Source organism: Semicossyphus pulcher, unplaced genomic scaffold (assembly GCF_022749685.1).
Source record: "Semicossyphus pulcher isolate SPU_LCO1_2020_fin unplaced genomic scaffold, fSemPul1.0.p SCAF_15, whole genome shotgun sequence".
NCBI classification, from domain to species: Eukaryota; Metazoa; Chordata; class Actinopteri; order Labriformes; family Labridae; genus Semicossyphus; species Semicossyphus pulcher.
The window spans coordinates 7,478,829-7,496,272 of NW_027211659.1; the positions used below are offsets into that span (position 1 = coordinate 7,478,829).

The 17,444-nt window shown below is 46.7% G+C and overlaps 1 protein-coding gene across 1 annotated transcript in view; it reads left to right on the forward strand.

Moving 5' to 3' along the window:
- LOC138592753 (cyclic AMP receptor-like protein A) overlaps positions 1-17,444 on the forward strand; it is a 53,660-nt gene that overhangs the window by 15,006 nt on the left and 21,210 nt on the right. The window contains exons 7-9 of the mRNA XM_069663623.1: positions 2,226-2,304; positions 6,766-6,813; positions 14,366-14,448. Of these exons, the coding sequence (XP_069519724.1) occupies positions 2,226-2,304; positions 6,766-6,813; positions 14,366-14,448 (210 nt within the window). The remainder of the gene's footprint in view (positions 1-2,225; positions 2,305-6,765; positions 6,814-14,365; positions 14,449-17,444) is intronic.

Genomic DNA, 17,444 nt, shown 5'->3' on the forward strand with positions numbered 1-17,444 from the left:
CCCGTCCATTAACGGGATTGGCTCCTTAGGTTTGTGACGTCACAAACCCTGCCAATCTGAAAACGTGTTGTTCAGCCTGTCCTTGGTGCACTGCAGTTTAAAAGCAGACAGGCCCAGCCATGACGATGACTGCTTATGTTGTTCCTGATATGTCTTGTAGCACGTGAAGAACACCACATGGAGATGTTTACAAGGTTAAACACTGGATTTTCACCGGAGGGGGTTTTTAAACTCACATAATAAACAACTAGAATATAAAGTGGCAATTTTAGAAGTTAACTTTTCCAGAAATTTAAATACAAATGTTGTTTTTAGGGGTATTTTAAAACTGACGTGTAACCCATAAAGATCAATTTGTTCACTTTGTAGTAATTTTACTGAAAATTGAATATATTTATCAACCCATATCCATGCATCGATACTCCCTCTCTTGGAGGACAGTTGTGGACCACATTAAATTGGGTCAAGAACTTTATACTTGCCTTTTTAGATGCAGCTTTTAGCAAACATGTTTAGAGCTTTGCACAACACAGTGTTCAATATTTATTCCCAATCCATTTTCCTTTGAGTGTCCCTTTATTTTTGGGTCAGAGACACATTCAGACTCCCTCTTTTGAATGTCAGTTTTCCTCTAGATCATCATCAGGCCTTTAATCACGCTTGATGTTCTTCCTTTGCACAATCCAATATGTTTATCACACAGGTGCATTTGTTCCCCGCCTGTGCCAGGTGCTCAGACAGGAGGACTTGGCTGTCGCACAGCTCAGGTCTCGAAAGCTCAGAGTCACTGAGGCTGAACAGAGACGCTGTGGCCAGGAACCTGTCTATCAAAGCGAAGACAAAGGCCTGTTTCATGATTACAGGGAGAGGCTGAAACTCCTCCGATCTTACATCACCTCCCGGGAGGTTGCATAACACAAGGCTGCCATTCCAACAAAGCCATCACCCAGGTTTCCCTCGCTCGCCTCGCTCTCTTTGCATCCGCTCAGAAATACCTGACATGTTATTATTCAGCCCCCGCGCCTCCCTTGATTGTCAACTTCTCATCCCAGAGGAATGCCACATGTTTCCGGTGCTGTGACTTTGGCTGCGTTTTCTCCTGTACTCATTAAAACTATGTGCAGTAAGGTCCAGGGCTGCTGAGTCAGGCCCATTCTTCGTTGTGCTGTTTGTTTACGTACGGTGTGTTCTTTGAGTAATCCTCTCTAGTGGCCACAGCTAAAGAGTCACACCTTTACATAAATATACTTAAATGTGCATTTAAGTTTTAAACTGACTCTTGAGGAGTTATAAGGCAGGGCATGTGCAAGATTTAAAGGCCGAATAAGAATGTTCTAGAAGAAAAATGCAATGCAAACTGCATTGGTAATTTAGGTACGTCTTTGGGAGTTGGGTGGACAGGGTGTCGCGCTGTACAACGTCACAGTTATGACGCTGGACAAGGACGGGGAGCATTGATGTTATTCCTCATGGCCTTCATATACCACTTTACCACCGAAATTTGCGCGTTGACCCAGGTTTTTTCCGACCGGGGAAGACCCGCTAATAAATGCCGATTGTCTCTTTTCTCATTGCCAGTGGAGTATACTGTCGGCCTCTTTTCTGCTGCGTCACCATCTGACGTGACAAACGTCAAACTCGGCACCGACAAATTTGCAACGATGTTCGAGCGCTGCTCGGACGGAGACGGGCTGATTTTGTAGCTGAGATGACAAGGAGTCGCAGAAGTTACCGACGAAGCATAGCATCGCGCCGGAAAGGGGGTGGAGATTAGCGTGTGGACACGGGTTTTGTGTTCCCATCTATGCCGATCGGAGCCGAGGCCATAATTACCCGGGTCTGAATGCCGATTGTAGCCTTTCCCACTAAGCAAAAAAGCTGGCTGTTAGCAGGTGTTAGTGGGTTTTTTGATCACCCGTCTCTGTTGTTACGCTTCTACTTGAAACTGCTGCTCATGACATTACGTGCCAGCTCTCTCTTCCCGTTTCCAACACTATTCACTGTCCTCTCTATCAATAAAGGCATAAAAGGCCAAAAAAGGAAAGACAAAAGAAAGCTGTTGGTCATTGTCGTGTCTTCTGGACTAAAGAGAACTCCAAACCTCGTGTTAGTAACAGGAGGCCAAAGAAAAAGAGCCATCACACATAAAACAACAAGAATGATCTTTTTTAACGACGATACTCATTTGGAGTTTTCTGACCGCCTGCTCGTGTTTCTGTTTGCAGATGGTACGTGCCCCTGTTCAGCCTCATCTTCCTGATGATCCTATGCTACGCCAGGATCATCTGCGTGGCCAATAAGAGGGTGAGTTCTCAACATGCATCCATTCAGCAGCAGCAGCTGGAGACGCTGGCTATTTAGCGAAATCCAAATGCATTGTGACCTTTTAGGAAAGTGACATTAGTGGAAGCTGACGTCTTTGAGAACTCAAGATTGCTACTGTGTACAGTTCCCACACATACAGTGAGTCATGTAAAATCCCTAAGCAGCTTGGGGTTAGGAGAGGATCGAATGCGTCAGTGCAGATGTTTTGTGCATCATTGCCGAGACACTGCTGCTCGGATAATATACTGTAGGATTACAACATGTGTCTTAAATTTCTGCACTTTCTGTCATCATTTTTTGGCAATCATGATCATATTGTGATGACAGTAATGTCCTGCATTTGTTGATACCATTTGGAAACATCACTCCACAACGTGCAACACGGAAAAAACAACAAAATATCTCTGACAATCAGCCAGGTTGTAAACAAAGCCACAGTTAAGTCACGTTGTCTGAGCTGCTGTAGGTGAAAGTTTAACCAGGAAGTCTGTTTGCATAGCGCAGGACATGTTTAAAACACACAGGGTGGATGTCAGTTTCACAGGTGCCTTTGTTTTCTCTTCAAATATGTTTGGTTACCTGGGGGGGTTAAAACCTGTCAGATGTTGTTGTGACAACTTTTAAGTAAACTTAGTGCAGACAAACTCTCCTACAGCGAACTGGTGTGAGGTCAAAACGTATAATAAACAAGTTCTGAGCTGCAGTAAGTCTAACTGACAGAAAGGTCCTTCTTCATGCTTTACTGGGACGCAACAGGCGCAGACTCTCATTCCCAGCCTGTACAGAGTGGCTTTATTTATTTTTAAGTGTAAACACTTTTCGCTTTTTCCAGCTATATTTTTAAGGTATATTTACCGCAATACAAGCTGTAATCTCCCTCACATTATTCTTTATAGCTCCTTATTATTTTCATCAAATACCTACTTGTGCTTATGCATGTATGTGTTTTTTAATGTTATGTTTCTTTATGTGAGCAGGGACAATACACAAAGAACACTAACCTTATAAAACAAGGAGAGATGTATTGCAAATTGCTATTTTCCACCCATAGACCCCGAGCAGGTCAGTAAAATGATCAAATAGTAAGAAGACATGGACGTTATAAGAAGACCAGAAATTAAAAGAGTACAAAATATATTCCTCACCCTCCAAACACACGAGACAAAACTAGGCACCCTAACCCACACCCCAACAGAAAAGAGTTCCCCTGAGTGGTCGACCTGGTAGCTCGTGTTGTCAGAGTGTAACAAAATTCCTCAGTTGAGGAGGAGCAGCATTATGAGGCTTGAAAACCAAGCAAACGTTTGAATGTAAGGCCACATTTTCCAACTGAACATATTGTATTTACTAAGAATATAACAGGAAGGATTTTTGGGGTGTTTTTGTCCATAAAAGGAAAAGTACTCCAAGACAAAAACATTATCCTCCTGAGACCCTGAGTCCTCATACGGGGACGTTACATTTTGGCTTCACAGCACCATAATATTTAATTCTGCGAAACTTCGACCCGTTGGTCTCCTTCACCAACCTGTGATCACAAAAGCAAATTACACTGATCAATGTACATTCAAGATGGCCGTTATCCCGACCAATATGTGGTACAGTCAGTCTCTACAGAAAACTCAACCAGGTACAAAACCTCCTCAGATTTTATGATTGAAACTTTATTATTTTATTTAATGCATATTATCAATAGCAACAAGCTGCAACACCGTTACAACAAGGTATTCACATGAGGACATCTGGACTTTTTCAATGTAACACAAAGACAATTCTTAGGTTTCATACTTATTAGGTCCTATTAATCCCAAAAAGGTAGGAGAAATTAAAAATGCACACCAAACAAAAGCTCGGGTCTCAGGAGGCTACAGGAAATATAAAACATTATGGAAAAATGCAACTTACAATTTTACTGTTTTTGAAAGCTATACAGTTTTGTACAGGAACGTGTAACAATGTAGAACATTTAAAGTGTGTAGTTCAAAGAATATTGCAATGTACATGCATAGAAATTCTATCATATAGCGGCTATAAATGATGTTCATAGTCCATCATTCACATTTTTTTTGCTTCTATTAGATAGGTCAGCTGAAGAGAGATGGGAAATGTTGGAGTAGGAGTTGGGGGAATGAAGTGCAGCAGAGGGCAGGTGTTGAGAGTCGAGGGCTGCAGCCTCTGTATGTGGGGCGCCTGCTCTACCAGCAGAGCTACACCAGCAACCCGCATTTACAGCTGCTTCTCTCCTTTACATGCCTGGAGATTTTTGGACTGCTGCTTCGCTAAACAAACCTCCTAAAGACGTCACCGCGTGCTTCCTGTACCTGTGTAATTGGCATATTTCTCACTTCTTAATATTGCATACTTTATATCAATTTGCGAAGGTAACCGATCGCTTAATTGCTGCACCGCTCAGCTGTTCCTCCTCTTCCGCTCGCCTCTTGCTTCTGTTGTTTTCCATTGTCAGACTGCATTTAAAGCCCACGGGCCGCATTCCACGCGGTTCACATAGCTCCCATTCCCCTGACGTGACGACACCGCACACGCCGTAGTGCCAGTCAGAGGCTGCTGGCGGACGTGTTACAGCGATATGTGTGTGGGCTCCTGATGTGATTCATCAGATGCAACCACAAAAAAAAAAAAAATAACAGAGTAAGAGAGAATCGGGCTGAAGTCACATCACACTCACAATGAATTGTCGTCTTGTGTGTTAGCTTCTTTGTTTGGCTGGCGGAGTGAGTGATGGGACGGTGAGACAGATTCGGAGATAGCCGAGGCTGCAGACAGACAGCGTGGCAGACAGACAGCAGGTAGCTGAAAGGAAAAGGAGACTACACGGCTCTTTATCATGAATGTGATAAAGGGGATGAATGAATGGAGCTGGTTTGCAATCTGCATCTCATAACTCATTCAGCTCACAGTCTCTCCCTCATCCACCCGTCTCTCTCTCTCTGTATCTGTCCTCCACCTTTCTATTTCTCCTCTCAACCTCCGTCTATCTCTTTGTTTCTGTCTCCTCTCTTTTCCTTCCTGCCGCTCCGTCTCTCCCCCCTCTCCTCCTCCTCTGCCGTTTTGCTTTCTCTATCATATTTATGAAGAGCTCAAGCCTTATCTCTTTTCAGCTGCAGGCTGTCTCACTTGAAAGAATTTCAAAAAGCTTTGAAAGCGGGGTAGGTGGCGACGCATCGGGGAAAAGGGATAAAGACGAGGAGGAGGCTGAGCGTAGAGAAAAAGGGGACGTGAGCCGGACGAAGGAGTTTCCCACACTGTCCTGATGCGAACGGAGAAAGGAGAGGATCGTGGGTGAAACTGTAGCTCATTAGTTGACCAAGTTAGAGTTACATGAGGATTATTAAGAGGAAACATGGACACACTCTGGTTTGCAGTGTAAGCTCACACTAACTGGAGAGATTGTGAAGCTAATGAGTCATTATAAAGGCAGACACAGAGGTTTGGGAGTGTTTGTTTTACGGATGCAGCGTCCACATGCCCACTCCTTCCGTCCTAAGCCACAACACTTACCCGGCTGAATTGCTCGACTTTGTGAGGCGCAGCTTATGAGAGAGACAACAAAAAACCTGGCCGGCACAGCCTAATGCCACTTATTATCAGCGTTCGCTGATTGTGATGGATTGCGCTCAACAAAGGAGCGGCTCCGGAGTTCAACCAAAAGGCTATTGTTTTCCCCCTGTCGGTGCACAAGCCGCGCACGGCCACACATACAGTAGATTTACAATGACAGTCACGTCGGCGCAGAGAAACCATGGCAACATTGAGTTAATAAATAGCAGAACAGAGGAGCTGTTAGAGCACATCGTTCGCTCTCTGCGTGTGTGTGAAGCTCGCACTGGGCCTCCAGAGATTTGTCTCTGATGTCTTGGGTTACATAAACCCTCTGGCTTCCTACGACCCCCCCCCTTCACTATCCCACCATTAGAAATCCCGGTCTTGTGCATGTGTGTGTGTGTGAGTGCGCGTGCCTGTTGACATTTTCCCTGCATTCCCCCGAGAGAGGAGACAGAGGAAGAGCGAAAAGTATTCCCACGTTCTCTCCAGAGAGCTCGGATCTGCCGCGTTTGCTCCACTTTTTCCTCTTTCTTTCACACTTTTTCTAAAAAACTTCTCCCCTTTCTTTCTCCCCTTTGCCTTCTTCCTCTTCTCCTCCTTCCTCACGTCATTTTGTGTGCGCTGAAGCCGATCGGTTCCCTCTTTTTTGCGAGATGCTGGGAGCTGTTTCAGTGCCCCCTCAGCCACTCAGCTCTGCACTTTCCTCCTCTTCTCTAAATTAGGCACTTTTGCAGCGATGGGTGAAAAGTCGGAGGGATTTTGTGTTCTCTCTAGGAAAAAACAACTGATTTAAATGATCAAAGCGCTCTTCTGTTTTGGGTCTTTTTAGCTAAAGTAATTGCCCTGACCTTTTCGTTTCATTTTGTCTCCTTTCAGATGCAGTCGTGGTTGGGAACCTTCAACCCGGAGAGAGAGAGGCGGAAGGTAATCGCCCGTCTGACCAGCACACACAGACTTTTTGTAGCATCCACACACATTGAAGATTAGTGTATTTGTGCAGGATTAGCTCGGTAGGTGTCAAACAGCAGGGAGCGGTTTGACCTCATGACACCCACTCTTCTCGCAGTGTGTTTGTGCATGCACATATAAATGTGGGTCAGTTTGGGAGCTGTGATGCCTGCCTTGTTCTGGTGCTGACCTTTCTGGAACATTTATAGAGAACCATTCATTCATAAAGCAATTCAAAGTGCTTCACACAGTTAAAAACAGAGCGTTAAGAACATTAAAAGAAATGTGACAGATTCCAAAAACTAAATATATTAAGATGTAAGTTCAGGTCCGGTCAGAGCACTACAACAGTATATGCTTACTTCCCTAATGACGCTCTCTAACACTTAAAGTATTTATATAAAGTAACTCGTCAGTTATGCTGCGTTCACATGGACACAAACGAACACTCCGACAGAACTGCAGACGGCAAAACGAAACACTCATGACGAGATGTTGCTATGGTGATGGTGATGTTAAATATATAACATTTATTTCGTGTCATCATTTTATGTAATTATTCTAATATTTGTAGCTATAAATGCAACATCCAGTTGTACCTTCCGTTGTGGAGGACGGCAAAACCGTTGCCGACAATCTCTGCTGGCCTCACCACATTCTACCGTCCTGCTCGTCCACTGAAATTATATCCGGTTTGCCTTCTGCCTGAATCCATGTGAACTGAGCATTAAATTTATTAGCACCCCAGAACGCTTTCAACCTGCGGGTTCCAAACCCTGAAAAGGTGTTCCCAGAACTACCTTTTCTCCTGAAAGAGTTCCAAACACTTGGAATTGTTACAGTCACATAACTTTTAAAGGCCAGAAAAAAGAGTTGTTTATTTAATTCTACTTGTTAATCTACCTTTTTCTCTCTAAATCACTGAATGCAAACAACTCTTTTGCTTAGGCCTAAGTCTTTCTCTTTATTTATAGCTCGTCAGTTATACATTTTCCGTTTTTAGAATTCCCTGAATCCTCTTGGGTCCCAGACCCTGGAGTCCAAGACTCTTACCATAGCCGCTTTCCCACTGGTCAAAAAACCCACTAACACCCGGCTTTTTTGCTTAGTGGGAAATGTTACGATCTGCATTCAGACCCGGGTCAAATGACTCTGCAGTAGACACGGGTAATTATCGCCTCGGCTCCGATCAGCATTAATGGAAAAACAAAACCTGTGTCGACACGCTAATCTCCGCCTCCTTTCCGTCGCGATGCTATGCTCCGTCAATAACGTCTGCGACTCCCCGTCATCTAAGCTACAAATTCCGCCTGTCTACCGCCCAAGCAGCGCTCGAACATCGCTCCAAATTTGTCAGCACCGAGTTAGATACACAGACTGAATATACAGACAGACACGTTTGTGACGTCAGACGGTGACGCAGCAGAAAAGAGACTGTCAGCGTATACTTCACTGGCAATGGGAACAGAGACAATCGGCATCTATAAGCAGTAGCGTGAAAAACCCGCCTCAACGCGCTAATTTTGGTGGGAAAGGGGCATTACTAAGAAGAGCAAACAAGGAAAATATATTCAGATTTAAATAAGCTTTATTGGCATGACCACGTCAAAACAAAGTTATGCCAAAGAGGTACAAATTGAAAAAAGTACGGTTGATGAAACAGCAAAACGTGTGAAAAAATCCAATTCATGTCAGCAGAAATCTCTAGATATTACTAAATAGAGGAGCCAGATTGATGCTGAAGAATAGGGGTGTAGGGGAAATGAGAAATAAAAACTAAGTGGGGAGAGAGTTAGCTGCTTCTTTTGTAAATAAAGATGTCGTTCCTTTTTAGTCTAAATTGGCTCTCAAGTAATTTTGCTCATAAGAGCTCATAAGCATTGTCTTCCCGCGGCGTAAATCAAAAGTCTTTCTATTTGTTCCTTCTGCATGGTCACCCCTCAGGAGGAAAAAACGCCCGTCATTGAGGGACGAGATGACACATTGTTAAAAAGGAAGATGCGCTTTTTCCCCTTGATGGTATTCATAGAGTTTCGCTCACTTGTTGAAATTGAAAAGTATTTGTTAGGATGAAGAAAAGAAGCTTAGCTCATTTCTCACCCCCACAAACTCGACAATTACAGCGTGACCTGGTTTAAAGATACGGGAAGGGGGGGTCGGGTGGATAAAAAGCTGCATGAAATCATCATGTCGGATGGTTGATATCATGACGTCAGCTTTAAGGTCATTTTTAATAACGGGGAGCAGGACTCAGCCGGTTTTTAGAAAGTCCTCTGTGGCTTCGCTGGAAACTTGTCATAGCCTGAAAAACATGACCCTGGTGATGTCATGGGGGTTATCTTGGCACGCCGGGGCTCTGAGACAGCAAATATATTCCAAACTGACCACCTGCATTGAAAACTGGGGAGTCCAATGTCATCGGTTATTCTGGGAAAAATAGTTCTTTTTATTGCTTGACCCATAACAGGGACGAAAAGTCGGGAAATCTGTGTCTATTGTGAGTCCTATAACTTTTGAACAGTGCAGGACTAAACTGCTGGAGTCTCAAAGGTTTCTTGTCATATCCTGGGACTGGAAAGCTGGAAAGCTTCTAACTGTGGCATTAAACACGGCCTTCTTTTGTACATGCTGCGTCTTGTTCAGGTGTCCCCCAGCAGGACGCAAACCTTAACATGTTACAGACATTTCTAATGATTAACGATTAAAGCTTTAAAATACACCTAAACTCAAGCATCCTGCACAAAGGTGCTCAGTGTTACAGCACAAGTCATGAAAACTTAAAAGCCCTTTAGTTCCCTCCCCCTCCCTCCCTCCCTCCCTCCCTCCTCCCTGCAGGCTAAGGTGTGCAGGGGCAGGTTAGGGTTAAGGTTATGTAGATGCTGCCCCTAAGTGGCAGATGTAATTACTGCACACTGAACTGGCGTAACCCTAACACCAGTGACGCGTGTGTGGGCATGAATGTGTGGCCGCAACACACACACACATGCACTGTTCATGTGGGCTAATTGCTGTGTGTAGCTCAGAGTGTAAATAAGTCAGCAGTGGTTTTTATCACACTCTCCTCTTCCTCGTATTTCTCTTTCCCGGCCGCTCTCCTCTTTCCATCTGTTTTTCTCTCAGCCTCACACTTCTCTCTCTCTTTTTTCCCCTCTCTCTCTCTGTCTTTCTCACTCCCTCCCTCCCTCCGTCTCTCTCTCTCTCTCACTCTTGTACTCACACTCAGCATGAATAAAGCGGCAAGCCAGGTTCATGGACATGAATATTTATGAGAGTTTATGCACGCGCTGCGATGCTTTAAAACAACAACAACAGCCTCCACGATTGTGCCTGCCAATTCAGCGAGCTCCGGTTCATGTGTGTGTGATTGCGCGCGCCTGTGTGTGTGTGTGTGTGTGTGTGAGTGTGTATAGCAGCAGGTGTAAACTAGAGAAAGCGAGTCCTGCTGGGTGTCCGCTGGCTCTGGTGATTTCCATTCACGTCGCTACATCGGCCTCCTTCTGGGCCTCACATGATCTCCGTTACACACACACGCTTTTCATGTTTCGTCCTCACACATGTAGTCGCCTGCGTTCGCCATTCTTTATCTATTTTTCTCTGTCTATGACTCAGCCTGGCACTCCCCTCCCTCTATATCAGTGCTTGTGCGTGTGTGTGTGTGTGTGCATCTGGCTGGAGAGATGACGTACATAACTAGAGTTGGCAGTTATCAGAGCCGTCCGTCACATGGCTGTGACACATATCTCTGTGTCTCCAGAGGTTTGTTTGTGGTCATGCTCGAGTACACACACACACGCACGCACGCACACTCGAGCATTGCAAGGTCTTGCAGCAGCTCAGGTCAGCAAGAGGATATTCTGAAGAGGGCGTTTAGGCAGGCTGCACACACACACACACACACACACACACACACACACACACACGCAGCCACACAAACACCTTTAAACACATTTGCACACGCAGCAGCTCCGTCCCGTCGGGTAGCAACAAAGCTGGCTGAGCAAACAGCGAGCTGCTTGTTCGTTATCTTCCCAGGGTGTTTGTTTACTGATCCACACAAGCTTTGCCTTGAGTCACAATGTGAAGTGTCTCCTTGTGTGTCTGTATACGTGTGTGTGTGTGTTTTTGGGAGAGCCAATTTTTACTTTTACATGTTGCCAGCATCCTGAGGAACATCCTGACTGCTGCAAGGACAGTTGGGTTTGTCTGTCGAGGGCTCTCAGGCAGGACATGTGGCTTTGACGAAACACATCGAGGGATCGGCTCTCCAGCTGCTCGCGAGGGTGTCGCTCTGAGCCCTCGGTGATACTTCGGGGGTTCTTGACAGGGCGCTTTTATGTTTCAACTGTCTCTGGGAAATCTGGGTTTGAGGATTTAAGAAAAAAAACCAAGTATCTAAAAAATATTTCAAAGTTTTTGATTGAAGAAAATGAAAATGTGGTTTTTAAATTGTCAGGAACGTCAATGGAAGTGTTAGATTTTAGAATTATTTTATGATTTTCCGCAACAGATGGAGGTTTTTTTTTTTAGCTGTTGATTTTTTGACTTTCAAGTTTCCATTTTTCTTCAAGGACATCTTTTCTATGTTTTCTTAAAAGGACAGGTTTAAAGTTGGAAACAGCAAATTTACAAAACAATGAGATTTACATAAAATAATTATTTACAGTTTCACTGTCTGTTCTAAAAAGAATCGTCATGTTTTAACTGCAAAAAATGTAAATGGATTTTTAATTTTATTAATCTGAAACATGCTTGTAGCTACAGCCTTCGCTCTGTGACCCACTCGCAAGACTCAATTTTTGTCCCCAAAGTGCATCAAAGGGCCGTCTTTCTTTAAATCTTTTTAAAAATAGATTGAAGGCGTTGGAGGAAGATGCATCAGGTTGTAGATGCTTTGATTAAAGGGGCCGTATCTTCACATTTTTAAAAAGGTCGCCTCTGAAATGGGCCGTTCAGAACAGATTCAGGTTTCTACGTAGAACCTTGCTTTCGCTGAAATCGACCAATCGTCATTTACCGTCATTCACCTCGGGCTGCCTTCTTGCTCTAGCTTGTAGTCAAGTCTTCGTCAAGATTTCACCATTCAGACACCTCCTGGCGATTCTAGCTCGTATATATAAAGTGGAATAACCGATCCTAGAGCAGCCATGTTTTCCACAACTTTGTAGTGCGGCCGTTCCTCCACGTGGGGGAGGGGCTACGCGGTCACTACAAATACCTTCAGACAATCGTGGCTAAGGTGAAACCTTTGAATGGCAAAACTGCTTGTTCGCCTTAGCAGGAAGGAGAGGCTCAGAATAATAATGAACTTTACCAACGTGAATCAAAAACACTTGATCAATCAAAATTGCATAGCTAAAATATGGTCACCTTTAATGACTTTCCGCTATGCAGCACAATAAAGTATATATTTATTTATTGAAACATTTAATTGTATAGGGCCCTGTATGTAGAATGTAAAATGATGCAACACACCACAGAATGTACAGCCTATGCTAAATTGAATGCCCATTCCTTAGAGCAGTGGTTCTCAAACCATCACCACCTCCTTAATGACGAATTGCGACCCAAATTTCTGACGCTGATTTCGAAGCTTGGTGCAGTTTTGACCTGAGACAGAACGAAACATCAGCATCACAAAACACAGCAGTGTATTAGTCAACCAAAATGATAAGCAGGTGGCAGTGAATAAGAACAGCACATTCCCTGGAGTGTGAGTAAACTACACTACTACTGCTCACACGTCATAGGAAACCCGTGCCCTTCAAAATAAAGGCGCAGCGCACACTTCTGGCCACAACTTCAAGCACTCACCCGCGACCCACTTTTGGGTCCCGACCCACCAGTTCAGAACCACGGACTTAGAGAACATAAAACTCAATAAAAAAACAAAACAAATCAAGAAACTCAGCAATGAAAAGGAACGCAAAACTCAACAGAAAGAAGCAGAACAATACAAGATGAATAACACAAAAGAAAATAAGAAGCACAACATTGTGATTTTAAAAGTTGCAGTCCTTGAGTTTCACTCCGTAAAAGCCGCTCGAGACGTCCTTGATTTGACGTTGAAGTGAAACCTGGCGCTGTTATTTTTACTTTCCCCCGCGAGTGAGTGCGAGCTCAGCGGGTGGTGGAGGGGATGACTTGCTCCTGATAACCGTCTGTAATCTAGCGTGCGTCATTAACGCCGGGGCCGCTGCGCCCGCCGCACATAATTACGGTTTCATTCCCCCTCTGCTTCCCGAGCGGCGCAGGGGCCTCTGACACGGGAGGACTGTGATTAAAAACACGAGGCTCTTTAGCCGCGCTCGTCCTCCCCCTCCTCCTCCGCTCTTTCACATCCTGTCTCTTGCGCACTGAAATTCCTCAAATGCCTGTCTCTACACCTCACCTAAAATGTATCTGAGCCTACTCGTCTGTGCTTTCTTTTTAACCTGATTTCTGGAAGCGTTTTTTTTCCCTTCCAAAAAAATTACACACAAAAGCCTCACACGGCCGCAAATCTGCTTTTCTAAGAAGCGTCCTTCAGGCTCCCGGATTGCCCTTTCCCGCTTTGCCAATGAGACATTCCTCCAAGGACGCGCACACTTTAGGTGACAGCGGAGCTTAGCATGGCCGGTGATGTCATAGCTTCCTCTTATGATCGACATTAATAGGGCTAAGCTTAGCGTATGCCTTTGGGTGATGCTGTTACAGGCCAGTCTCCGTTCAGCTGATCAGATACAGCCAGCATGCGATGGAAACTTGGCTCTTACATCCTCCCATACACACACACACAAGATAAAAAACCACCGGGGGGCTCTCGTGATTTTCATATGAATTGTTTAAAACGCCTGCGTTCGAGCTTGCACGCCTCAGGGTCTTTCTGGTGAGTAATTAATTTCCAGCATGTGGGGGTAGAGACCGGAGCTCGTGGGCCTGCCTGCCTGCTGGCTCCGACTTTGTGTGTGTGAGAGAGAGAGAGCGAGAGAGAGAAAGAGGGAGGCTTTGCTTTGCGCTGGCTCGGCTTCTGCGTCCTAGCCTTGAGGAGGAGGAGGAGGAGGAGGAGGAGGGGGGTTGAACCAGCACAGCGCAGAAAATCGATCCAGGGGCCGCGCTTCTCAGCCTCTTTCCGGACGCAAGAGTCCTCCTCTCCCGGGAATTAGATAACGGCTTGTAAAAGCTCTCCACTGGCAGCCTCTTCTTCCCCCCTTTTCCTCGACGTAACGCTGCAGCAGCGTCTCCCTTCTTCCTCATGTAGATATTAAATTCATCCCGTCCACGTTCGCAGCAAAGTATTGGCTTCTAGTTTAATTGGAATCCCTTTTCTTTCTCATAACTGTGTGGATATTGCGTATTATCAGCAGGTTAATATTTTATTAGCTTTTAATTGGCCTTTGTTGTTTGCTTCAGTGAACCCATCTTCCAGTTAAGACCCTGACTCTCTGTGTGTGTGTGTGTGTGTGTGTGTGTGTGTGTTTGAGGAAGACAAGTGTTAATGTGTGCGTTCGCTTTCTCCACATGGGTCAGCAGCCTCTTTTCTCTCCCCCAGGTTTCCTTGGCGGAGGAGATCAAGCCGTTGAAGTGGTACCCATCCGTCTACCTGCTGGTGTCTATCTTCCCCCTCATCAACAGGTAACACACGCACAAAACACACACCGGTCCTCTACACACCTGTACGCCACATAAACTCTCTCCGCTCTGTTGTTTTATTTGCATGTCGGCTTCACTCTGCCGTCTTATCTCCTCTCGACCCGTCACCCCCTCCCCTCCTCTCCTCTCTCGCTCTCTCTTATCTGAACTCTCTGAAGGTTTTCGCTCTGTCTGTAGCTGCACGGACACGTAGAGATTGTGTGTGTGTGTGTGTGTGTGTTTGGTGAGTGTGTGTGTGTTAGCTTTTTATTGGCTTTTTTAAAACCAGGGCTTCTCCGGCTGATGGTCGGTGGGAGGAGGCGGGTGGTCCAGTAAATGATAACCCCAGCGCTGTTATTACTCCCTCCCTCTCTTCCCTCCCTCTCCCCCTCCCCGTGGATCCCGGTGTGATTGACAGGTCAGGGTTACTAAGTGATTAGCTGCGGCGGCTCTGCTTGTCGCCACGGCGATGTAGGCGGAGACACAGGTCAATTACAGGGTCAACGTCTCTCAAAGGCTCCGCTTAAACGCCACCCATCCCCCCGCCTTACCCTCTCCTCCTCCTCCTGCCTCCTTCACCTCTCCATCCATTCCGCTCCCCTCCTCCTCCCTCATGCGCTCCGGCTGTCGGCTGATGAAGATGACAAACTGCATCCTGCGCTAACCCCAACCGTCCCTCATCTCCTTACCTCCCTCCCTTCCTCCCTTCCTTCCACCCTCTCTTCCTGTCCTCCTCCTCTCCTCCGCTGAAAAACGTCTTTGTTACAGCCCCGTTAATTCCGCACTTCCTCGCTCTGGTTCTCTCTTTTTTTCTCCCTCTGTGTTTTTATGTCACCTTCCCACCTCCTCCTTTTCCTCCTCCACTTTTCCTCTCCTCTACCACACAAAGCCCTCCCTCTCTCTCCCTCTCTCTCTCTTGAGCAAACATGCTCTTGCTCGCTCGCTCGGCTCCGCTCCGCTCTGCCTTCCTCCAGAGAGCGAGCGAGGAGAAAACGGGAATGAATTGCTCTCCCGTCGTCGTCGTCCTCCTCCTCCTCCACCTCCCCCTGTTCGGCAGCGCTGGCTGTATATATCTCCGGCTCCTATTAATTTGTTAGCCTCCCCTCCCTCTCTCCCCCCCCCCCTCTTCCCCTACTCACTCACCTCCCTCCCCCTGGCTCATATCCTCCTCCTCCGCCTCCTCCCCTCTTTCTCCATCCTTCCCTCCCCTCTGCTGAGTGCTGGAGTGTGTAAAGTGTTTGTCACGGTGCCGTGCCGATGTCGCTGTGCTCTGCCGTGCGGAAGCAGCGCACGGCAGACAGCCTTAGTGTGTGTTTTTCTGTGCGTGTGTGCGCGCGCGTGTGTGTGTGTAGGCGGGTGGTTGGTTTCGTGTCAAGGCGAATGCGCTGTGGCTGCTTGTTCTCGTGTGTGCGTGCGCCTACGTGCGTGTTGTTTTGCCTCGATTTGAGTGTGCGCTTTTGTACGTCTCTCTATGAGCATTTCCCTTGTGTTTGTGTGCTGAATGTGTGTGTGTGTGTGCATGCCTAGCGTGTGTGTGTGTCTGAGTGGGGGATTATTTCTATCTGAGCCCCAAAGCCTCCTAAACAGGGCTTAGAGAGACGGCCCAGGGCAGCAGCTAAAGCCGTCGGGTAGAGCTCTCTCTCCCCCCGTCGCTCCCTCTCTCTCTCTCTCTCTCTCTCTCTCTCTGCCATTTCTCCCTGCCCTGATCCATTGCGTTAATACACAGACACTCCCACACACAAACACACTCTTGTTTTTGGCCCTCATCTGCCACCGCACACACAAACGCGCGCACACACTCACACACAGACAGTCACACGCCACACACAATTTTAATCTGTTCCAAATGCACACTGGTAAATGTGTTAATTCGACACCAGCTGTTGCGAATTGAAATGGGAAAGCGCTCCTACTCTTCCTCGCCCGCGCTCGCTCGCTCGCACACACACGCGCGGCAGAGTCATTATACATCATTTCGCCGCACACATCTCTCCCTCTCTCTCCTCACTCATTCACTTGCCCTCATTCGGCGACACAAAAGTAGCACCAGACACTCACACCTTCGCACTTCTCCCTCCTCCTCCTCTCTCTCTTTGTCCTTCTTTTCCCTCCCTCTCTGCCACTTCAGTCTCTCTCCGCTCTTGTGTGCGCCTGTGTGTGTGTGTGTGTGTGTGTGTGTAAGCGCTGCCCGGGCACGACTAGAGTTTTCACAGTCTGCTTCTCACATCGCCTCCCCTGTGTGCTTTATGGTGTGGGTGTGTGTTTGTTTACAAGGCTTGTCTAGATTCCTACTGTGCGTGCTTGTACGCCTGTTTGCATAAATAAGCCCTCTCCTCGGAACTTAGCTGCCGATTTCTGCGGCGCCGAGCGGCTTGATGTGCCGAGTGCTCCTCCTGGACGGCCTGCTCGTCTTTTACGAGGACTTTTCACTCTCCTTAAACCAGCCCCTCCTCTTTCCCCCCGTTTAGACACCAAGCTGGGAGGAACAGGCTTCCCCGTTTAGTGTCTGTTTTCCTCCTCTTAAGGCTTTGTGTAGAACCACATAGCAGGAGAGCTAGTTGCCTCTAAGCGATCAGGGTTACGTGCCCTGCAGAGGGGTGCTCCAGCGCAGATGGATTGGCCCTGGCGGCGGGGCTTGAACCGGTGATGTGTCTGTAACCTTGGGTTCACCCTGTCGCTCCGGGAGGCGGCTCGCATCCTCGTAGTTATTCTTGGTTTCCCTCGATGCTGCGTGTGGGTTTTCACTGTGTATAGCTCCTATACGTGCTTGCAGGGGATTTTTGTATGGGCTCCCTACAGCGCCTAAGCCCCCCTCGCCTTTCTCTGGAGGAGATCTGATTTCTCTGCTCCAGGCAAGCAGCGAGAACAAGACAGCGTGTGCGTGCGCCTGTGTGTGCTCAAGTGCGTGCGTGCGCTTTTGTGTGTGTGTGTGTGCACGACGCACGCGCTACCCGGGCCAGGCAGACCTTCCCCATCTCCGTTCTGCGCTTTGAAAAACG